At 37.8% G+C, this 23,677-nt stretch overlaps 2 protein-coding genes across 2 annotated transcripts; one reads left to right on the top strand and one right to left on the bottom strand.

Moving 5' to 3' along the window:
* Positions 1-894: 894 nt before the first annotated feature.
* ywhag2 (3-monooxygenase/tryptophan 5-monooxygenase activation protein, gamma polypeptide 2) lies at positions 895-6,339 on the top strand. The gene is made up of 2 exons (XM_079885080.1): positions 895-1,140; positions 4,696-6,339. The coding sequence occupies exons 1-2, from the start codon at positions 1,054-1,056 to the stop codon at positions 5,350-5,352; spliced, it is 744 nt and encodes a 247-aa protein (XP_079741206.1). The 5' UTR covers positions 895-1,053; the 3' UTR covers positions 5,353-6,339.
* Positions 6,340-11,287: 4,948 nt separating this feature from the next.
* Positions 11,288-21,747, bottom strand: camkk1b (calcium/calmodulin-dependent protein kinase kinase 1, alpha b). The gene is made up of 17 exons (XM_079885079.1): positions 21,418-21,747; positions 19,373-19,717; positions 17,244-17,291; positions 17,074-17,127; positions 16,881-16,932; positions 16,646-16,779; positions 16,502-16,538; positions 16,390-16,411; positions 16,208-16,296; positions 15,904-16,103; positions 15,765-15,818; positions 15,597-15,670; positions 14,335-14,422; positions 14,123-14,251; positions 12,434-12,531; positions 12,305-12,331; positions 11,288-12,193 (listed from the first exon to the last, which is right to left on the bottom strand). The coding sequence occupies exons 2-17, from the start codon at positions 19,616-19,618 to the stop codon at positions 12,121-12,123; spliced, it is 1,425 nt and encodes a 474-aa protein (XP_079741205.1). The 5' UTR covers positions 19,619-19,717; positions 21,418-21,747; the 3' UTR covers positions 11,288-12,120.
* Positions 21,748-23,677: the final 1,930 nt, after the last annotated feature.

Raw genomic sequence — 23,677 nt, 5'->3', positions numbered from 1 at the left:
ATTGCGTCATAACCACGCGACTCTCTGGAAATTACCGTATAGACAGGAGGAGAAGCTCGCAGTCAATCGGGGGGACGTGGAGGCACAAAGTCCGATAAAGTCAAGGGAGAAGCCCATAGAGAGTCATAAAGTTGCTCCTGCTCCTAGCTCATGGACAGCTCCTACTCACGCTCTCTCTGTCTCTGCAAGATTCGGAAAGGAATGATTCAGATTTCTCTTGGCACAGCTAGAAGACTTACAACTGTCTTTTGCTACGTCACATCTACGTCATCAAGCTCAGTTTGAGTCTGCGCAGTACGCGCAGCCATCAGGAAGTGAGTGCTTCTAATTTGCTTCACTTTTCTCCGTTGAAGTCTATGGGGTCGCTGTATCCATTTCTTTTACTGTCTATGGTAATTGCGTGTCAACGTGGCCAACCATTCAGAGCGGTAAATGAAAACCAACGTGTAGCCCACAGGGTGTAGGTCCAACGCAGAAGTCAGCCTTTATGATGGTGAAAATTCAGCTTTGCATTGATTACAGGAATAAATTACATTTTAAAATATATTAAAATAGAAAACAGTTATTTTAAATGGTAATAATATTTCACAATATTACTGTTTAAAAAAACAACAACAACAATGCAGCCTTGGTGAGCATAAGAGACTACTTTTAAAAACATAAAAAATCTTACCGATCCCAAACATTTGAACGGCAGTGTGTATAGCCTATATATAATACATAAATATACTAGTTGGATTGCTTACTAATAATTAAAAATGTGCTAGTAACATAACAATAGTTGCTAGTTTAAAAAAGAAATATCAATAGTTGCTAGTTTTAGCAACCGTTAGAAATGTTGTAGCAGCTTGCCATAGCACCCACGTTTATAGAACCCTGACGTAGCCCTCGAGCGCTTGAGGAGGGGCGAGGGTGGCCCGTCGGCACGAGCGCAGATAGCGAGGAACAGCTGCAGACAAGCTCTCGTTCAGTCAATTACACCGCATAGCTCATACAATATTACCAATTCTTCCCCAAAAACAAATTATATCGTCCAAACCATAACCATCCAACATGGTTGACCGCGAGCAGCTGGTTCAAAAAGCCAGGCTGGCTGAACAGGCAGAGAGATATGATGATATGGCAGCAGCCATGAAATCGGTAAGTCATTCTTTCAATTTATTTCTAGAATATAGGCTATATTATATAATATGGTGATATAATTGTCGTATTATGCATAGCCTACTGTAAGCTCGATGCATTTGGAGGAAAAGGGGTAGGGTAATATGTTGAAAGACCACATGGGTGAAGTGACAGAAAAATATTGCATGTAACGAAATGCATTAATATGGTGTCGTATAATATTTTGGGGGGTGTTGATCTATGATAAATCAGAGCTGTATTATTGAGAGTGCAGTGGATCGGGTGTAGACTGTCTGGATCTTGGGCGGTGCCTCCTGTCTTACCCGAAGCCACACTCAAATGAATGAGACGACACATGACAATGTATAAAGATCTGTTTCAACATAGCTTTCAGAGTTAATGAAAAAAAAAAAAAAAATGAAAAAAGAAAATCCCTAGTTTGCACTTTATTCTTTTTTAAATCGTTGCTCTTCGTAACATAATGCATATTCATGGTCATAAACGCAGTGTTGGATAGTATTTGAATTTACACAAGAAATAGGCATTTTGTCATTGCTGTCATTAGTGTATTGTCATAAATACATTAGATATTCATTTTCCATCACCAGCATATATCAATTCAAAATGCCTTTTTTTTTCCTCACGCATTCTCATAATTTGCTTATGTCTTCCCATATTAATTTTCTACATATAGGAGTTGTTAAGATATTTCCTCTAAACCAACGTTAGAGGCAGCAGCATTCCTTCCAGAATCTTCCATCCTTGTCATATTGCAGTAAGGTCCATGATTCAGTAAGGTCCATGATTCCTTCTTGTTCTAAACCCACAGATTTATATATTAGCCTATTGAAGGAAACGTATCTCTTCAATAGTGTTTATTTCTAGTTAATATTATTTCTGTTGAAATTTTTAACAGTGTTTTAGGGGTGAGCATACAGGGCTCCATAACGAAATCATGAGGCCTTAGGGCTTCTCGAGGGGGGAGCAAACATCTGCATCTTAAGCTCTAACACTTCTTCACGTCAGCATCCTGACTATATTCCCATCTGAGTGAGGGCATTCAGGAGACTCTAGTCTTACATAGGTTTATGGAGATTGAGGAGGACCCCTCCATTTCTGCTTTGTCAAGTGCTGACATCATGCTTTTTTTTTTCTGGAGGGGTGTCATCTAGCATCTCTTCTCTTATTTCTTGAGTGATTGAATGTTTCTTGCCCATGGCAATACATTTTTGACTTAATTACAAATGGCATGTAGATGTGTCTACTTCAACGCTTTTTACTCTACAACCTATTTAGATAAATATTTTAATAATATTTTTACATAAAATAAAGTCTCAATTGAATACCAAAATGTACAATAAGTGTATTGATTGCAAAGATCTGCCAGATCAATTTTGCTAAAATGGATATATTTTCTTACCGCCATATTACCTTGATCGAAATCCCAAATGACTGTTAAAAGGGAAGGTTCCCATCCTTGCAAAGATTGTTTTGTACACCGGACAGGAAATTTTAGCTTCATGGATCTGTGGGGGAGATTTAAAAGCAGTTTGACTCTAGTTACTTTGGTCCCATGGATAAAAGCCCATTTAGCCACCACAGACCTGATGGGTAAGTGCCCACAGGCTTCCATTACCATTATCTTGATGCATTCAGCTAAAGAGATGAGCAGCAATAGGCCAAGCTTAAAACTTCACATTTGAGTAAGATCATCCGGCTTTTTACTTAAAATTTGTGAATGGCTTCCTTATGTGTAAAAATTTGCATCTGATTTCAACACGGCTACCAAAGTAACAAGGTTACCCCGTCACCCACCACAACTACCCGTTACTATCTGTTTTTGAGAGGAATGCCAAATCTGTGTTGCACAGAACTTGTGTACCTAGACATAAATAGCTATACGTTTGTTGTTTCCTTTTTAAATAAAACTCTTTCATATCCTCCTGCTTGTGTTTCGTTATGAGTCTCGTCTTCCTGTCCTACCACTGTTCCTGTTTTCTACTCTGATCTTTTTCTTTGAATTCAATTCTCTTTGTACTCTGAGGGAATAATTTTAGCTGAAATCTAAAATCAGAAACTTTGATCTGAGGCACATGGCCTTTGAAAAGTGTTTAATTGCACATACAGTTCCTTCATCATTACAGAAAACACATGTGATATTATGTTAGTGCTCCACAAAGAGGTTCTGACATTGTGACTAGAAGGAAATCTGTAGTTGAAATGAGTGATTTTTGTTAAAATATGGAATCAGCCTAGTTTTACATACGTAGTATGTTAGTCCCAGTTTGGTAAGAGAAAGGTCAGAGAGAAGGCCACCATAACACATGAACTGCCACACAGAGATCGTGTTAACTTACACTGCAGCTGCCCTGAGGGGTATGTGGGAACATTTCGCCTCCCGCCCCTGCCCCCTATCCTCACCCTGCCCCCACTCTCAGCTGAAGTGATTTCACCTCTAGTGCATTGTGTAGCGCTAGTGCTCCGTCATCTCGCTAGATAGAGTTGGACTACTGTACAAAATGAGACTATTGCCATGGAAACTGCACTTGGCATATAACTTGAGCTCATGGCTGCACAATGGATTCAGCCAGCTGATGAAGCTCTGTGTGGATATTATCATTATGCAACTGAAAAATTAAGCATTGTACATTCATTTTAATGTTAAAGTCGGCATGAAATTGGAAGTTTTGTTCCCTATTGCGATGTATATCCGAGTGAAACGGTTTCTCGAATGAGAAAAAGTGTAGGGCAGGACTTGATTTTGTCAAAGGAGAATTGATTTGTGGTTTGCTATTGGTCGATCTCATGTGAGTGACAGGTTTTCCCCTTATCGCCCTTGTGCCATTAAACACGTCATCAGAGAAGAGATGTCGCTGCAAGAGGGAGAGGAAGTTATTTTGATTAAAGATTAGGAGAGCACATGAAAAAAATTAAATAACATTATGCATTAGGGCTTAATATTTGGCAAAGGCTGCGATTATTTTATGCGCAGTTTGTCAGTGCAGCACGGCGGATCGGTAGTAGATGTTGCTCCATCTGAAAGCTAGAGGGCGCTCTCACTCAGACACGCCAAAAATGCTCCGCCGCAGAAGTAGACAACACGTGTCATTCCAGGAAATCCCTATGGGCATCGATCGCTGTAGCTGAATAATTAGAAGAATGAAATGCTTTGATTGATTTATTAAATTATGTCTTTTGTTGGACAAGAGGTTCATAAATGCTTCTCATGTTTTGAAAGATGCTTGACGCGTGCTGCTTTTTCAAACTCGCAGTGCTTTCAGATGGACCAGCGTTTACTACTGATCACAGAGCCATACGTCACTGACAAGCTGCTCATAAAAAATAATCGCAGCCTTTGCGATTTCATTAATCGTGCGGCCCTAGTATGCACGGATATATCATTTATAATAAACACTGCAATATTCCACAAAACAACAAGAATTGTCCATTTTGATTTCATGCCGACTTTAATGTAAATTTGCTCAACTTATGAAGAAAGCATATCCGTAATCACCTTGTTGGATGTTTTACGTCTCTTTTCTCAAATACGCGTTCTATTTGCCTCCTTCGTAGGTAACCGAGCTGAACGAGGCCTTGTCCAACGAAGAGAGGAACCTGTTGTCGGTCGCCTACAAGAACGTGGTAGGCGCTCGTCGCTCGTCCTGGAGGGTCATCTCCAGCATCGAGCAGAAGACCTCCGCGGATGGCAACGAGAAGAAGATCGAGATGGTGAGGGCCTACCGCGAGAAGATTGAGAAGGAACTGGAGGCCGTGTGCCAGGACGTGCTCAACCTGTTGGATAACTTCCTGATCAAGAACTGCAGCGAAACCCAGCACGAGAGCAAGGTCTTCTACCTGAAGATGAAGGGAGACTATTACCGTTACTTGGCCGAGGTGGCCACAGGCGAGAAGCGCTCCACCGTGGTGGAATCCTCCGAGAAGGCCTACAACGAGGCTCACGAGATCAGCAAAGAGCACATGCAGCCCACCCACCCCATCCGGCTGGGATTGGCCCTCAACTACTCCGTCTTCTACTACGAGATCCAGAACGCTCCGGAGCAGGCCTGTCATCTGGCCAAGACAGCCTTCGACGACGCCATCGCTGAGCTCGACACCCTCAATGAGGACTCCTACAAAGACTCAACCCTCATCATGCAGCTCCTCCGAGACAACTTAACACTGTGGACGAGTGACCAGCAAGACGATGAGGCTGGGGAGGGCAACAATTAAAAGTAGACAGTCTCTCTATCTAGATACATAAAAATGGCTGGTGGACTTTGGCAGCAGCTTTTGCCATGGTTTCCTCTGCAGCAGCAGTTCTTTATTTTTCCACGAGTTAAAAGAAAAAAATATCAAGGGTGGTAAAGGGGGGCTGAAGTCCTAGTTTGAATATATACAGAAATATATATAGTTGAATGGGCCTCCCTCTTCTTGGTTCTCTTTGACATTTGCCAAAACCACTGAAATGTCAGTCAATCAGCCGGAAGCGGTCGTTGTTGGTTGGGAATGGCAGCCTCACACTGGCATATGGACTGATGTATTTCAAAGGGATGCTGCTTATTTATGTTTTGGGTCGTAGAAATGCATTTCAAAAGAGGGTTAGGTGGTGTTCGAAGGATAACGATAGTATTAAATGGTTCCAGTATTAGTCACAAGTTGATCTGTTCGAATCATCTTGTTTGCGCTCAATTGATTGAACTGGAAATTCAATTAGCCATTAGACGGAAGTGCAGCGAATGAAATTGTGTTCTTTGAATGCACCAAAACAGATAAAGTTCAGTCACTGTCATATAATCATCATAATCAGTCTGATACTACTGGAACCATTGACTTGTTTGAAGGACAGTTTGGGGAAAAGGCAGAGACTGATCTGGATTTAAAAAAACAAAAAGAAAGAAAAAAAAATAGGAAAAATATTGCAGCTTCAAAGTTTGTGGTTTACTTCTGTGTTTAATTTATTTTTGCACTTGCCAAGTATACTGTTTCGTCAGTGTCAGATAATTACAACGATACTATCAATGATTCAATATTGTGCATGCTGGTGATGTATTTATACAATAGCTTGACTTTATTAACTTATATCTTGGATGTTATGTATTCCTATAATTGAAGAGTAAACTGGCTTCTTATTGTTTATTTATAATTTATCAGTTTTCATTTTGATTTGCTATTCCAAAATTGTGGTTGTTAACAATAAATCGATCTGTTATGGGCGTTGCCGTTGTGACATGGAATGTTTTTTTCTTTAGCTAGGCTGACTTTTGAAAAACACTACTGATCACCTAAATGTACCGGCGTTTTTCTTGGTAAATTGTAACCATGACATTGTTAAGCAATGTTTTGCTCTCTGAACAATATATGAGTGCTCTTCTTGTCATATTATGCACATTGAACGTGTGGTTTAAACAAGTGAAGTTACCGAATCAGTGTTTCCGTGACCGATTCAGAACATGGACCATACATTGTCTTTGGCAGTATTTTTAAAATCATTTATTTGCCTTTTTTCCTTTCAATTTCTTTTTTCTTTTTCTTTTTCTTTTTTTTTTTTTACTTTTAGCTGTATCCTGAGTGACAATATCTTGAATGTGAATAACTATGTAGCAGTTGCACAAGAGCCAAAATAATTATAACAATAAAAAGACAGAAAAAACAAACTCAAGTAGTCATAGATGCATCATGTCAATGCTGGTTGTGTGTATTGTTCCTCTATTATTTACTCATCTAAAAAAACAGAACAATTACTCAAAATGCTGAATTACACCAAAGTCAAATTCATATTTGCAAAGTGTGCTCAATTCCAAGTCCTGTCATTTTTTTGTAAATTATTTGACAGGTTCAGACACCGTGGTGAATCCTCAACTGAATTAAAGAAGACCAAATGGTTTTCCTCTGCATTGCACCTTCTATCCATGATTAGTGTTCAGCACTGCATTGCAGACTCGCCTCTCAAAAATATAATAATGTGCTTGACATACAGTATGAATGTGCCTTGATAAGGACCATATTATTGGCTTTTGAGTATGCATGCATTAAAAATGATTTTATGGGAAGAAACGGCAAAGATATGGCTGACTTTCTTCCTTTGAAGGTCACATGACAAACCTGCATGCCTTTAGTCATTTCCATTTGAATTGCATGACTAATTATCAGAAAAATGATCTCGCTGATGCTAAACTCGGATCTCTTCTGATGTGTGGCTGCCACATAAACTGCACGAGTACCAGCTGAAATGACACTTTCATTGCATTTATTCTATTTCTTTTTCATATTGCGGAGGTAAAACAAACTTACAGCCTGATTTGCTGGCTCTTTCAGCATTCTGCTGCAGCCTCCTACACCAACCCACACCCAGTAGAGCAAGAGATGAATTTCTCTGCTCAAAATGCTCCACAATAACGGCCAATCGCAGGCAGCGTGAGCTGTCATATCCACCAATCCGGTGCATGTTGCTAGGGCTGGAGACAAAACATCCCCTTTCCCATTGGCACTGTTCAGACATCTAGAACAACCTGCAAAGAGATAAACATCAGAACATCAGAGACACCATTAAAATTCAAGGGAAACCTGTCTCTGCTTGTTCACATCGGGACTCTGTCATGTAGACTAAAGGAGCAAGCCATTTCTGCTGCATTATGATCGGACGCAAGATAGAAAGCGTGTAATATTTGAACATGTTTGCCCTGGTTAAATTGTTCAGATAAGGCTATAGCCAGCTGAAGATCTGTCACCTCAAAATGTATACTTGAAGTATTATTTTTTTTATTCTATCAATGCTTAATTGATTTCATGACATTCTAAGGTACAATCGTCTGGCCCTCAAGGGCGAGAAAAGAAAAGAGAAGAACATTTATTAACACACTGTACCATCTGCATAAAGCCGAATGGCAAGGATTTGTAATGTTCCTCAGCCTAAGATCCCATCTGTCTATTGTGGAAATGAGTTCCAAATCAATAACAGAAGATGCTGAGATATATATTTCGATAAAAAACATTGGTAAATTATAACAGTGGAAACTCAGGTGAACAACTTAAAGATGCATATTTAAAGGGATAGTTCACCCCAAAATGACAATTTTGTCATCATTTACTTGCCCTCATGTTGATGGTTGATTCAAACCTGTAAGACTGTTGCAAAAGAAGATATTTTTGAAGAATGCTGGTAACCAGACAGTTCTGTCCATTAAGTTCCATTGAATGGACAAAAACAAACAAACAAAACACTGAACACATCTTCATAAAAAGTCAAAGTAAAATAAAAATATTAAACTAACTAAATAATTCAACTAAAATAAATAAATAAATAATAAATTTAACAGTACTATAAAGATAGACAGTAAATCATTTTTTAGAAAATATTTTATGCATAACTATAAACAATGTTCACATTATAAGTTGGGTCTGGGAATTAATTTATGAAAATATATAGCTGCCTTCTACATTTTAGAATGGCACTAGGTAGATCATTTTGTGGGTCTGTGGTATAAGCTTGAAGACAATTAATAAATATATTAAAGCTAATGTCTAGTTGTCTCAGTAGCATTACGCAACACGCACTGTAGTTCCAGTCCTCGAATTTGATTGGCCAAATGGCATTCTTAGCTGAACAGCACTGGGACTTTTCACTATTTTTGTCACTCTGGTTCGCTCAAATGATCCCCATTTTTTTTTCTCAAAATCTGATTATACATTAAATAAGCTTTCTTTATTCTGGCTGTGTTGTGTGTAACTTCGCACGTACACACATCAGTTTCACTGTAGGCCACAATTAGTGTTTGAATATTTCACACTTCAGATGAGATAATGATCTTAATTTTTACTAATGCAGCAAATAGGATCAGATATGAGATTACAGAAACAGTTTTTTAGCTATCATGTTTTGAATGCACAGAAAAATGACAAAAAATATAGCCTACATTTGAGCTTATGAACCTTATTCAAATAAAAAGGGGCCTTTTAGATTTTTTTGCAACAGCCTTTATATTGAAGCATTGAAGAGCAGTGGCAATATTAACAGAAGTGTCTCTGAATAGTCCAAAGGGAAAAGAGGCCGCAACCCTTCCACTAGTCTTTCATTATGTAACAAGACTATAAAGAGCACTTACCAATGGTTTTGACCTCCCATTCACGGTTTTTACCAACTGCCTGCCTGGAAAGGTTATTTATATTATAACAGCTCGGGTTGCTAATGAAAATACAACAATTTAATGCTGTACAGCCTTATGGCATTGCATTGGTGATTTGAACATTTTTTCTGAATGAGGAATTGTTTTTAACTCTTTCCCCGCCAGTGATTTAAAAAAACGTTGCCAGCCACCGCCAGTATTTTTTTTTATAATTTTCACAAAACTGTCATTGCCCCCAGAATATTTTGTTTGATTGTCAACATGTAATTTATCAACAGAAAGAACAGAGCCTCTGCTTAAATTAAAATACACACACACACAAAAAAAAAAAAAAAAAAATATATTTTTTTAATTATTATGTTGCAGATCTTGCAAGGGTGATGTTATTACCTCAATATATATAATGTCTGTATAATGCTTTTTCAAATTACTTTTGGTGAAATAAAGTTAATTTTTTTGCATTAGAGAAAATCATTTTTAAAACATCCTTTAAATTCATTTTATTTGAATCAAATACATGTGAATCATTCTTAGTTTGCAAAAAATGCTTTTGCAATGAATCAAAAACCTATAATCAACCAAGATAATGGTGCCCCACCAAGTACAGTGTGTAAGTCACCCAATCCTAGAACCGGGTCTGTTGTGCTCTAGAAATATTTGCACTAAATATTGGCTTTCAAAGTCAACAAAAGTAACCTTAGGTTACTAAGTGTACACTAAATTTTTTGCAATTTGAAAATACATACACACCCAGTAAAATACGACTGCAGGTAATCACATGGATGCTTACCATATGTTAGGTGAGTAAACTTGTAATCTGAATATTGACAAAGCGAAGTCAACTGACTGCTGTCAAGCGTCACTCAGGAAGAAACTGAAATAAATTTCAAATGCAGTCAGATCACTATCAACTGGTTGAGAATGTGAGTTATGTAAGAGAACACCCTGTTCATGTTCTCTGTTCTGAATAGCTCAAATGACAACAGATAAAATGGCCATTAAAAACTAAAAACTGTTTGGATTTGAAGGCTGAAGGTTTCATAATGTAAAGTGCTTTCAAAAGATTTAGGTGCCAAGGAGAAAACCATTGTGTTGCACTTTTCTGTTATTATTACGACCCCTGCTTTGACAAAGCACAAAGACCAAAAAAAAAATAAACCCTCCAAAATAAAAATAAAAATTGAACACACTGGGATTACCCGGTCTACGATAATTACACCATTTTGGTAGTTTTTTTGTGGAATACTATGGAGACACAAAGTGTGTGGGTAAATACACATCAAATGAATATGCCTGCATCCTGTGTCCTGAATTACCCATGAGGCTGAAGCTCTGATATAAAAATGGCCCATTTTTTTCATATTCTTTCAGCATATATATCAATGCCTACCACCCTACAGCTCATTGTGCTAGTCAGGGCAAAGCAAAGTACAAAGGGCCAATTGTAGTAAGACAAAGTGATGTATTCCATTCAGTTCCTTACATTTGTGTTTTCCCTTCAGTGTAATGGACTGACACTGTACAGGCAGTAAAGATAAGAACTGTGTATAAAGATAAGAACTGAAGCCAACTACTGATTCCAGATTATCCTTACGCACACATGCATCAACCAATAGTTTATTTGGCCACAAGAGTTTATTTAAATGAAATTGTTTTATTATAATAATGGGCCATATATCAGACCAGGTCTATTGCGTCAGCTGAACAATAAAGTTAATTAGTGGAACTGCTATTACTAACTGCCATATTCTTCTTCTACTGGGCTGAAACTCAAATGGTGCATTGTGGATAAAATCCCATAGACTTTCATTTAAACTGAAGTGCACAAGCAACCGCCGAGACCCCAGCAATGCCTAGAACACCCTAGTAACCGCATAGCAAAGCACACTTGCCAACAACCATTAGAATTTTCTTCAGAAAATCTGGCTAATATAAACGCTCTTTCACAGATAAAAACACTTAGCCTATGTTTGATATAATTAAGTTCTTAATACAACCTGAAATTGCAGTTGTAATGAAATAAAGACCATTGCTCAATTGTGGACTGTTGAAGGGGGGTCATCATAACATTAAAGAGAATCAACAGTGAACTTCACTATACGTTGACACATGGGCCATAATGGAGCTCTTATCCTGATATACAATTTCCCTTACACAGTTATTTTGAAAAAGAGACACACACAGAGTCCCTGGGGTTTGTGTTGCTAATCAGAAAACAACCTCATGGAGGCACAAGAGGACTTTTATAGTGATTACTAATAGTGCACACTAAAGGAGCCAAGGGGCCTATAATTAGGATATATGTGTGTGTGTGTGTGTGTGTGTGTGTGTGTGTGTGTGTGTGTGTGTGTGTATGTACTGTATGTAGTAGTATTAAAGTAGTTTTGGAAAGAAAAACAAACTCACAATTGGTGCAAAATAAAAATTTGTAACGTCCTAGCTACACAAACTACAGACACAGTATAACTGCAAGAGCTCAAAATGACAATAAGACAGCATAAAGACCTTTTATATAACACACAGACTTCTATACATCTCATACAAAGTTTTGCTGATTTCCACTGCACAGCAAAGTCATCACTGCTGCTGCCATATTATATACTAATGTCAGATGCACGGATATCTTTTTAAATATGCATTTAAATCTAAATCTCTTTAAATTTGGCACTTAAATGCAATGAAACACAAATATTACTCAACTAAAAGGTACTTATTACCAGCATTATATTTATTTTAAAGGTAGGCCTACCTCAAAACCCTTACATCGTGCTGTCCAGTATATAGGATTTTGTTTTAAAAAAAGATTGCAATGCAGATTGAAACAAAATAGTCTAATCACACAACTGGACCAATCTGACAAATGATTTGAGCAAATTCATGAAAAAGCTTCATCCTCAATAAGGTTTTCCAGCTCCCCCTCTCTGCTCCCGTTATTGTTACTCCCTCTGCTGTTGAAGACACACACCATCAAAAAATGAATATGTAGTGCAAACACACAATCAATCATGAGCATTAAGTTTGAAATACTAAAATTAGCAGTGAGGTCTATTGTGTAATACCTTAAAGGGCGAAACAATGCCATATCCCTGCAGAATTTAAGGAGAGAAATAAGAGCATCATATCAGTGTCACAGGTATTCTGAGTACCTGCATACGGTAGGAAGCGATGACATGCAGTGGTGGACTTACGCGAGCAGACCTCCAGGGGCGGACATGGACCTGTTCTGCCTGCTGCCCTCAAAGGGGTTACTGAAGGAGCGCTTCCGAAGCATGGATTTTACCAGGATCTTAAAATACAGTGCAAAACAAATTGTAAACCATGTTATTAATAACTACACATATTTACATTACAGAACCACAACTGGGGACTTTTTGGTCCACAAATCGTCCAGATCACGGCATTCCTGTCCGTTTCATTTTTCAGTTCAGTGTTGAGGTCCGGGCATTCATGCTGTTTAGGGCCGTCCCAAGCATGGGGTGGGGCCCAGTGAGAGTTGAAGGAAGCGGGCCCCTCTCAGTCTGTTCGTGATCGCCTACTGGCGGGTGGGGGAGTGACTGGTCCAATTTTGGTTTGAGCACCGCTAAAAGCCGAGCTGCTTTCATAGTGCCTAAAAACCAGGGTTGGCGCAAACTAAACTGAAACGTACCTTACCTGACTAGCCACCAAAACGGCTTTATGGTATAGGCCCCTGGTCGGATTTGTAAGGTTTTGTCAACTCTAAACCTACTCTGACCCTGTTTACATCTGGTATTAAGATGCGCTTTGGTCAATCAGATCAAAAGTAGACGAGGGAGACACATTCCCGTTTACACCTGGTGTTTTAAGCCGTCTCTTTTGTCCACTTTCAACCACTTTTGTCCTGATTTCTTCGAGGGAAGAGTCTATGCAATTTACATATGAACGCGCACGGAGACTGAGAGCATCAGCTTTAGTTTCTGCTCTGACAGCCGCAAGATCTGTTAGAAATCAGGAATATTGAGACAACATTGTGTTTGGCATGTTTTTCGTCTTCAAACCAAACTTGGGTCTCCAGCCGACAAAGTTTAAATCCCATCTGGCTAGCGCTTCCCATAATGTTTACGCATTAGGTCAGTATGCGGAGAGTAGGAAGTCTTTTGTGGCTGTTCGAACACATTTGACCACATGAGTGTTTAAAGCAATCCGGTCGAATGTGTTTTCGACTACCTCTGGAAGTGGTCGAAACTGGACAAGCTCAAGACTTTTAAAACCCCGTTTACACCTGTATTTAGCGTCATCCACTTGTTATACGATCGACCAAAACGCATCTTAAAACCGGGTGTAAACAGGGCCTCAGAGTTTGTTCAGGTAGTTTCATTCAACAGGCCAAATGGCTTCTGTCATGTTTGCTTCTGTGTGCAATGTGCTCCCCTGTCTAGTGTCTTGACTCCATCCTCCTCATTACCTGATTATTAGTTCAATTACCCCACATGTCCTCCCTCGTTATCCTCCTCATTTGCTTCCCTATTTATTCTCTGTCTTGTGCCAGGACGTCGTATGATGTGCCTTGCCTCACCTCGCCACTAGACGGTGTTTTCCCCCTACTGTTTTTGTTTAGTTTTACTCTGAATAAAAGCCCATCAGTCCTCGCTCCTCCCTCAACACCAAAACCTGACACTTTAATTTTTGGATTTTTTTTTTTGTAGTTTTTACTGTATTTTTGCTTAAATAAATGCAGACTTGTTGGGCATAAGAGCCTTCTTTCAAAAGCATGCAGCATGAATACAACTTGAATTTTTAGCATTACTGGTTTGCCGACTTGATAGATGGCTAAATCAGAAATTTTGTCAAATAATTTTGAATACATTTGTGTGTGTTTAAAATAACTTTTCCTTGTTTTTTCCCTCAGACGTACTCACCACAGCAGACAGGCTGGGAACTAGTTTGACAGAGTTCTGCACCTCTTCCTCAGTGACCTCCACCACTGTGCAGTGCTCCTCCTCCAGGGGCAGGAGATCCGTGCCATCCAGCGTCACCCATGGGTGCAACTGCCCACAGAGACCAGATTACACAGAGTAATACTAAAATGTACATTTTAAAAATCTTCAGCAATCTTTTATTATGATTTTACCTTTATTTCTGGTAATGTGATTCTAGTTTCTGGGGCTTTGTCCAGCATTCTGGTAATGAGCTCCTTCAACCCGTCACTGATCACAGGCCTGTGTAAATAATACAAAAATAATTACATGGGCTGTTTCAAATTAACTGAGTAAATAAGGGGGACTTAACCTTAACCAATAACCTGTGAGTGTCTAAGTATGGATCTCCACTATATATCCATCTATTCTCCAAATCCTACTATTCAAAAGTTTGGAATCAGTAAGATTTTTTTTTTTTATCCATGAAAAAAAAAAAAAAAAGACTTTTACATTGTTACAGAACATTTCTATTTCAAAGACATGCTTGGCTCCTGAAATTTGAACCATGTGACCCTGAAGACTGGAGTAATGATGCTGAAAATTCAGCTTTGCATCACTGGAATAAATCACATTTCAAAATATACTCAAATAAAAAAAGTGTTATTTTGAATTGTAATAATATTTCACAATATTACTGATTTTACTGTATTTTTGATTAAATAAATGCAACCTTTTTTAATGTAAAGATACAAAATGATAACTTTTGAGTACATATAGTAATGTATTGAAAAGCTATATAACTACTAAGCAATAAGAGGCTATGCTATATTATGAATAAAATCTTGGCTATATATTAATATAATAAAAACATTAAGGATTACATTAAAACAATTTTTAAGCATTTTCATTAAGTGCCACTCTTCCACAAGAAGATACATGTAATCTTGAAACACTGTATTGACAAATAAGCATCCAGCACCAAAAATATCAATTTTATATATATATATAAAAAAAGATAAAATTTTAGTTAAATTATTCTGTGACTGTAGTTAATACAAATAGTATTTCTGAATAAATTAGTATGGAAGTATGTTTCCAGCATGAAAGCGGTATTTGAGGTAATTGTGACTTGATTCTGATAATAAATTCATTTTGCAATTCTAAGTTTATATTTAAACATGGAAATGCGAGAAAAAAGTCAGAATTGTGAGATAAAAAAGTCACAATTACCTTTTTTTTTACTCTGTGGTGAAAACAATGCGTTTTGTCTGACTGCATATTTTCTTATCATGGTTTAGAAAAGCTATCCTGTTGCTCAAACAGTAGAGCATGGTGCGAATAACACCAAACTGGGTTTGATTCCCAAGAAGATTTTTTTTTTAGCTTGAATGCAATATAAGTCGCTTTGGATAAAAGCGTCTGCCAAATATGTAAATGTATGTAATATGGCTTATTATCAGTGTTTGCGACTCACTTGTCTGGGAACCCCACTGCCATAGTCTTGATCTTTCCATGCAGGCCTAAGATGTATTCATCATGAAAAGGACACTGCACAACAAAATATTAACATATTGTATTTGAATAATTATGTTTGAAAAATAATATTGTATTGTTGTGATAAATACACAGGTAAATGTCTTACCTTTCCAAAGACGAAACAAAATAGCGTCACTCCCATTGCCCATACGTCCAGAGCCTGAAGCCAATGAGAGTCGTTGTAAATGATAAAGAACCAATGTCTTCACTGTATGTAAACCAGAATATTCTAGAAGTCTTCTAACCTTTCCACTGAATCTCAGGTCCCGATCAGTCAGAGTTTCGGGTGCCATGAAAGCTGGTGTTCCTGCACTGTTTGACAGGAGAGCATCATTCCCCTCAAACTCATTACTGACACCAAAATCTGCTATCTTGATGTGCCCATCATCCCCCAGCAACAGATTTGAGGGTTTGATGTCTCTATGTACGATTTTCTGATAGTGCACTAAAAAATAAAACATGAAACAAAGATAGCACCAAAGCTCAGTTTATAGATGCCATTTGGCAAATACAAGACTATCTAAAATACCCTAGACTAGGGAAACTTACAGTATTCAATTCCTAGGATGACATCCCTAAAGTAGAAATGGGCCATTTCTTCTGTCAGCGGAGTGTCTGTAGGGACCTCCATCACTGGACTAGGGTCAGGTAAAACAAATTATGAGAGAAAAATCTAACTAAGGAAAAACTTAATTACAGTGTGGCTGTGACCTGTAGGTAAAAATACTCACCCTTTAGGTACCAACTCAAAGACTGAGAAAAGGACACAAAGAATAATTAGAAAAACAGATCAAAGAGTAAAAAGCAAAGTCTTCTATATCGCTGACTGACAGAATTACTCACCCATGTGCAAGTTATCCTCAGCTGGGTCATCAAGAACCTTCAGTTAAAATCACAGGACAGATACAGTTATACTTTACAGCAAGTAACTACTATTTGACTTGTATAGTGAAACATTCTCTAAGAAACAGTACAGATCTAACTCACCTCAACTAATTTAACAACATTAAGATGGTCTAGTTTCTTCAAAATAGCGACTTCTTTATATAATTTGTCCAAAAGGCCAGAATGCTTTAAAAGATTCTCTTGTGATCCATTGGATTCTCTGGAAGGACGTCGCCCTACACAACCAACACAAGTTACTATTAATGTTCTGCAGACTTGAGACAAAACTTCAGAAGAAAAAAGTCACAAGTTTAAAATGTAAATGTGTATTGCTTACCTGGGAATCCAAACTGCTTTATTAACCTCTTTTTGGATACCAGCTTCATAGCCTGCAATAAATATATTATTATAAATGATGCCATTTTATTGCAATTTGTAAGAATTTAGTCATTATAATATAACACAATACATATTTTAATTATTACTATATATGTTACAAATGATCATGTTTTGATCACATATTTGCTTACATAATACTGGTCATCATCTTCATTATATGCTAATCTGACCACCCCATATGAACCCTGTGTAAAAAAGGAAGGTTAAAAAGATAACATGTGTTTATATTTATGCATGTGTGATTTAGCCAACCAATCATAAATATTTAAAATAATTTAGGATTTTAAGTAGAATAACCAACCTTTCCTATCTCACTCTTTAACTTGTACTGGTTTAGCTGGACACAGTCCTGTAGGTAGAAAAGTATGTTTGTTAGGGGTGTCACAATATAGCGATATTTAAAAAATGTAATTTCACTCATATTTTGTGTGTTAATCATTGGTCAAATAAGAAGAGACACAAAATAAACTTAAAAAATAAAGTTAAAGATTAATGAAAAGTTAAAGCATTGTTTGTTTATTTATTTTCTCCTTGATTTTTCACAGTGGTGAATTGTTTTATTTGTTATAAACATACAGTGGGGAGAACAAGTATTTGATACACTGCCGATTTTGCAGGTTTTCCTACTTACAAAGCATGTAGAGGTCTGTAATTTTTATCATAGGTACACTTCAACTGTGAGAGATGGAATCTAAAAAAATCCAGAAAATCACATTGTATGATTTAGTATTTGATCACCTACTAACCAGTAAGAATTCCGGCTCTCACAGACCTGTTAGTTTTTCTTTAAGAAGCCCTCCTGTTCTCCACTCATTACCTGTATTAACTGCACCTGTTTGAACTCGTTACCTGTATAAAAGACACTGTCCACACACTCAATCAAACAGACTCCAACCTCTCCACAATGGCCAAGACCAGAGAGCTGTGTAAGGACATCAGGGATAATACTGTAGACCTGCACAAGGCTGGGATGGGCTTCAGGACAATAGGCAAGCAGCTTGGTGAGAAGGCAACAACTGTTGGCGCAATTATTCGAAAATGGAAGATGACGGTCAATCTCCCTCGGTCTGGGGCACCATGCAAGATCTCACCTCGTGGGGCATCAATGATCATGAGGAAGGTGAGGGATCAGCCCAGAACTACACGGCAGGACCTGGTCAATGACCTGAAGAGAGCTGGGACAACAGTCTCAAAGAAAACCATTAGTAACACACTACGCCGTCATGGATTAAAATCCTGCAGCGCACGCAAGGTCCCCCTGCTCAAGCCAGCGTGTCCAGGCCCGTCTGAAGTTTGCCAATGACCAAAAATAGAGCTTTTTGGTCTAAACTCCACTCGCCGTGTTTGGAGGAAGAAGAAGGATGAGTACAACCCCAAGAACACCATCACAACCGTGAAGCATGGAGGTGGAAACATCATTCTTCGGGGATGCTTTTCTGCAAAGGGGACAGGACGACTGCACCGTATTGAGGGGAGGATGGATGGGGCCATGTATCGCGAGATCTTGGCCAACAACCTCCTTCCCTCAGTAAGAGCATTGAAGATGGGTCGTGGCTGGGTCTTCCAGCATGACAACGACCCAAAACACACAGCCAGGACAACTAAGGAGTGGCTCCGTAAGAAGCATCTCAAGGTCCTGGAGTGGCCTAGCCAGTCTCCAGACCTGAACCCAATAGAAAATCTTTGGAGGGAGCTGAAAGTCCGTATTGCCCAGCGACAGCCCCGAAACCTGAAGGATCTGGAGAAGGTCTGTATGGAGGAGTGGGCCAAAATCCCTTCTGCAGTGTGTGCAAACCTGGTCAAGAACTACAGGAAACGTATGATCTCTGTAATTGCAAACAAGGGTTTCTGTACCAAATATATTAAGTTCTGCTTTTCTGATGTATCAAATATTATGTCATGCAATAAAATGCAAAGGAATTACTTAAAAATCATACAATGTGATTCCCTGGATTTTTGTTTTAGATTCCGTTACTCACAGTTGAAGTGTACCTATGATAAAAATTACAGACTTCTACATGCTTTGCAAGTGGGAAAACCTGCAAAATCAGCAGTGTATCAAAGACTTGTTCTCCCCACTGTATATAACATATGTTTTACAAGAAAATAGCCTACTATTTCAGTCTTTCTACTATAAAACTTCATGTATAATTCAATGTATTACCATTTCTTTGTATGAAATGTACTAGTAATTATCATTATCATTAAGTAAACTTTGTTTCAAAGTAAATCCTACATCAGATGTTCAGTGTGGAAATTGCGATAATATCCTGAATTATTTTATCCACAATAATCATGTAGTGAAAATCTGATATTGTGCCAGCCCTTATATAATGAGTTTCAGTACCAATGCCATATTTTGCTGAACATCCTCATTGATGGTCTGAGGAAAATATGCTGCAAAAGTCTAAAATCTCATGCCCAACTCACATCACCATCAGAGATAGACACCCGCTTCGATTCAATAGTGGGTCTTCTGGCTATTCGTGGGGTGAAGCCATTCAGAGAACTTGATCGCTCCTGCAGTGACATCTTGCGATCCGAGAGATTGAGGCGATGTGGGGTGGTCCTGCATCCATTTGGAGGGGTCATTCTGTTCATGGCTGCTACCATGTCGGACAGTTCAGCATTATAATCAGGGTCCAGATCCACCCTGTTAGCTGTGTCAGCACTCATGACTGTCCTGTCTCAGTCTGAGCTGATTATAACAAAGTACACATCTCAATGGACATCGCAGAGTCCAGTGTTCTTCAGAAAGTCCACGACAACATCAAACTGTCACAGCAGAAAGAGATGAGAGTTGAGTTTGACAGCAATAACAAGCACACTCACTGCCATTTCACAAGCCCAAACACATTTAAGTGATGCACGGTTCTCTTTAGACAACAGAGCTTGTGTTGTTAAACATTTTGAGCCACATCTCAGGGTTAAAGGGGCTATACTGTTTGTAGAATTCAGAAACCCTTGTTATTGGCAATACCGCTGGCTGTTAAGTGAACTGCAGGCAGGAACTTACCGCTCGTGTTCGCACTCGTGCACACATAACGAAGGCTTGATATAGCTCTAAGCCCCGATGTACTCACTGCGTTATTTTTAAGTTTTTTTGTTTTTGTTTTTTTGTTCTTTGCTTGGAAGTAAAAAGAAGTTGGAAATACCTTTGCAGCGACATAGTGTTAACGATCATCTAGACGCTACTGAGAGGGACGTTTATGTAAATATCTGCTTTCCTCTCAAAAACAAAATAAACACACAATAAAAACGGTAAGCAAAAAGCAGTTAAGTAAGCATCTGATCGTAGCGATTATGTGGATATGTTTTCACCAGCTCTGCAATTCACAGACATCATGTCGACAGTTTGAATTAATTAGACTGTAGTTTGAATTATTCAATTTTCTTTGAATGACAACTTGACATTACAGTAGCCTACAGAATTGCTCTATCTGCATTTTCCTGGACATTGTAAACATTCATTTCGTGTCATTGAACGGAAGTGATGCTCTCGGGAGCGCGCATATTTCTCATCCTTTCAATTTTCCCGGCAAAAACGTCCCGAGTCCTTCACATAAAAATCTGTCTACAGGCTTTCATAGACAACCTAGGAAGTCGGGGAAGGTCTCGTTTTTTTAACTTTCGTTATAAGCTCACAACTTCACAAATTGGCAATAATAAAAAATTGATACATGAAAATTATTACATATAGCCCCCTTAAATATGCGTTTATGTACTGCTATGCTATCAATAAAGCACAGAAAAATGGAACACCGCTAAAGAGAACTCACTGTTTTTCTTCTATAAACATGCATAAACAGAGAAATTATATTGTAAAATAGTCTTAACAATGGCTTCATTAATGGGGAGGCACAAAAATTTAAGCTAAAATGGTCCAAAACAATATTCAAATTTGTGGAAAACTAAAACTAAAACCATAAAATGTATTTTTTGTATTATGTATTACTTGAAAAAAAAAAAAAAAAAAACTTATTGAAAATAAGTTAGTTGCCAAAAAAAAGCCACTAACTTTTTTTCTAACAAAAAAAAGCTACTAGCTACTAACAAGAAAAGCTAGTTGCCAAAGCAACATTTATTTTCATTTAGTTTAAGTTTAAGTATTAACATAATGAAGACTAAACTATAGACAAAAATAGAAAAATCACTAAAACTAAAATTAAAATGAAAACAAAATCTATTCAAAATATTAACTATAATAGGATCTCAGTTATACTAAAACACTGATTTTCACCTTAATAAAATCCTAAAAACAAAAAAACATAAAACATTCTAAACAAATCAGTCTAACCTCATACATCACATTGGTTCAGAAATAATCAACAAATTTAAACAATTGTATTATCTTGTATACAACATACGTTTATGCAACTACAACGCATTTGACATGTATGCAATGTTGTAACAGTATGAATTTGTACAGGTTTCTAGTTTTTCTTACAGTATGTATAGGGGTTGTAATTACTTACATAGAGCAACAAGAATTTGTATCGCCATCCATTGCGTTGCATGCTCTTCCGCTCATCAGGCAGAAAACACCTTTAAAGAGTCTCTGAAGCCCGGACGACTCCAGACTCTTTGGGATCACGGAATCAAAGAGGATTAGCTAGCATGGACACATTTAGTCTACTGTGGCTATATCTGTTCCAAAAGACTGTTTACGGTAACTGGCTGCAGTCAGTGAAAGGACATGAACAACATCAATGAGCTGAGCTACGTCATGGGGGGGCATGTGTGGTAATGCCTGGGTAAGAACCTATGGTGTGAACACCCCAAGTATGACAAGTTATTCCTGTTGCAAGGCTAAGTGGCTAAGTGCTTGGATCTCTTGAAGTCAAAGTATAACAGGATAATAAGATTAAAGTGATATAAACTTGAGAGTTTATCAGGTGGGAACGAAGATCAAGTGTTGCATAACCTCATAAAGGACATGCTACTGGACAGCAAGTTTGTATTTAATCCAAAACAAAGACACTGTTATACAGCATTTCAAGCTCTTCATAATCAGAGCATTGTCTGTTCTGCGAGTTTTAGAAGGCATTTGTCGTATCCTTAATACTTTCCCCCTTGTTTGGAAAATAATATCAGAAGTGTCATTCTATCATTTGGGTGTCTTTTCCATTTCAAACAGGTAATATTTACATTTTAAGCTAAATGAATGAAAAGTAATATGTTTGAATATAACTAAAGTAACAGGGTTGACAATAACCATGCTGACAGTTTTAGAATTCATTTGGCCATTATTACATTGTGGTCTTATTAGGAAGAGGGTTTTAAAATAACTATTTAGATTGTTTATAGAGAAAATCACTGTAACAGGGTGACACTAAAAAAAAGTACAAAATTAAATATAAAATGCAACAAAGAGGAAACGCTTTATTGTTCTTGCAGCGTTTACTTCTTGAAAGGATGATGATGTCATTATGAGTTTTGTTTATATAAATTAGGGGAAAATAAAATGGAAACAGAGTTGACTAGTCTTTTAATAATCCATTTCAAGATAATAAATATACTAGTTTTACGTCCTATGTTTTATATTTTTTCCAATCAAATGTGCACATTTGCTAATATACAAAGGAAATTTGGAAATGCTTAAATAAATACCTATATATTCTACTGTTTAGATATGAGCTATCTATGTTTCATTCTATATATTCTAGAGCTGTCCAAGGTGCTGAAAGCCCACAGAGGTCTTGATTTATGTTTTTGTGCATGGCCTCATCTACATTTCTAAAGTGTGGAAGAGAATGTGTAGTACTGTGCTGGTATATGTTGGCTCCAGTGTAAGCTCAGAAATCCCTAGTAACCAACCGCTCCGGAGCTTGCGATCATGTTACAAGATGTACAAATGCACCATGACCTGAGAGCATCAGTGGCTCAAGTCCTGGGTGTGAGGCAGTATCTTTATAAATGGGCTGCAATGCCTCATGAAGGCGATTCAATGCTAAATGTGGACTATCTCAAGTGTTTGAACACGGCTCAGCTTCTGGAGCTCCTGGAAGACGAGGAAAGGATGCGAGAAACTGTCAGGATCAATTCAAAGGTACCAAACAAGTACACAGTCAAGAATGCTGAATCTGTTTTATATTTTTTTTGGGGGTGATTTTATCATAAAATAATAATAATATAGTAATTTATTTATATGATATAAATGAAAAAAAGTAAATAAAGCACTCCAAAAAGAATTTAAAAAGTAAAAAATAAATAAAAATGTGTACATTGTACATGACTTGCTTGATCTGAAGGACTTGCCTGCAGTTACAGCATCTTCAGAGGTGTAAAGTGATCTTGATGGCCTCCAACTGTTGGCTCGCAGAGCAGAATTTAGCGAATCAGCCGCATCTGTACAATTCTAAAATTCTCTTAGCTGAAAAGTACCAGATTCTTGGTCAAATGGTGTCTTCAATGCGACGCAAACAGAGAAAGCTGGGTAGGTTTTCTATGTGATGAAATATGCTTGTAATATGACGTTTTTTTTTTTTTTCAACTGTATAACTGATGTAATGCTTCTTTTGTGCCACATGCAGAAACTCTACAACAGAAACTCAGCCTTAGAGCGATTCATAAGCTTCTTAAGGAGAAGACCAATCATTCCTTGGGTCAATCTGAGGTACATCTGAGATATGATTCATGAAATGCAGATTTAAAAGACTTTTCATCATTCATCTATCATCTATCATTTCAAAGCCTGATTGAGATTTCTGTCTTCCACTCTTCAGAATCTCTGGC

The sequence above is a fragment of the Squalius cephalus genome (assembly GCF_949319135.1).
Source record: "Squalius cephalus genome assembly, chromosome: 11".
NCBI lineage: Eukaryota > Metazoa > Chordata > Actinopteri > Cypriniformes > Leuciscidae > Squalius > Squalius cephalus.
Note: the sequence above shows the minus strand (reverse complement) of the source record. Positions and strands in the feature narration are given on the sequence as shown.

Coding starts and splice junctions, on each gene's coding strand:
- ywhag2 (XM_079885080.1), top strand. CDS start 1,054: ATGGTTGACCGCGAGCAGCTGGTTCAAAAAGCCAGGCTGGCTGAACAG. Junction 1,141..4,695: donor TGGCAGCAGCCATGAAATCG/GTAAGTCATTCT, acceptor CCTCCTTCGTAG/GTAACCGAGCTGAACGAGGC.
- camkk1b (XM_079885079.1), bottom strand. CDS start 19,618: ATGAGTGCTGACACAGCTAACAGGGTGGATCTGGACCCTGATTATAAT. Junction 15,819..15,903: donor ACCTGAGATTCAGTGGAAAG/GTTAGAAGACTT, acceptor CATTGGCTTCAG/GCTCTGGACGTATGGGCAAT. Junction 12,532..14,122: donor TTCCCAGCCTGTCTGCTGTG/GTGAGTACGTCT, acceptor CTGTATTTTAAG/ATCCTGGTAAAATCCATGCT.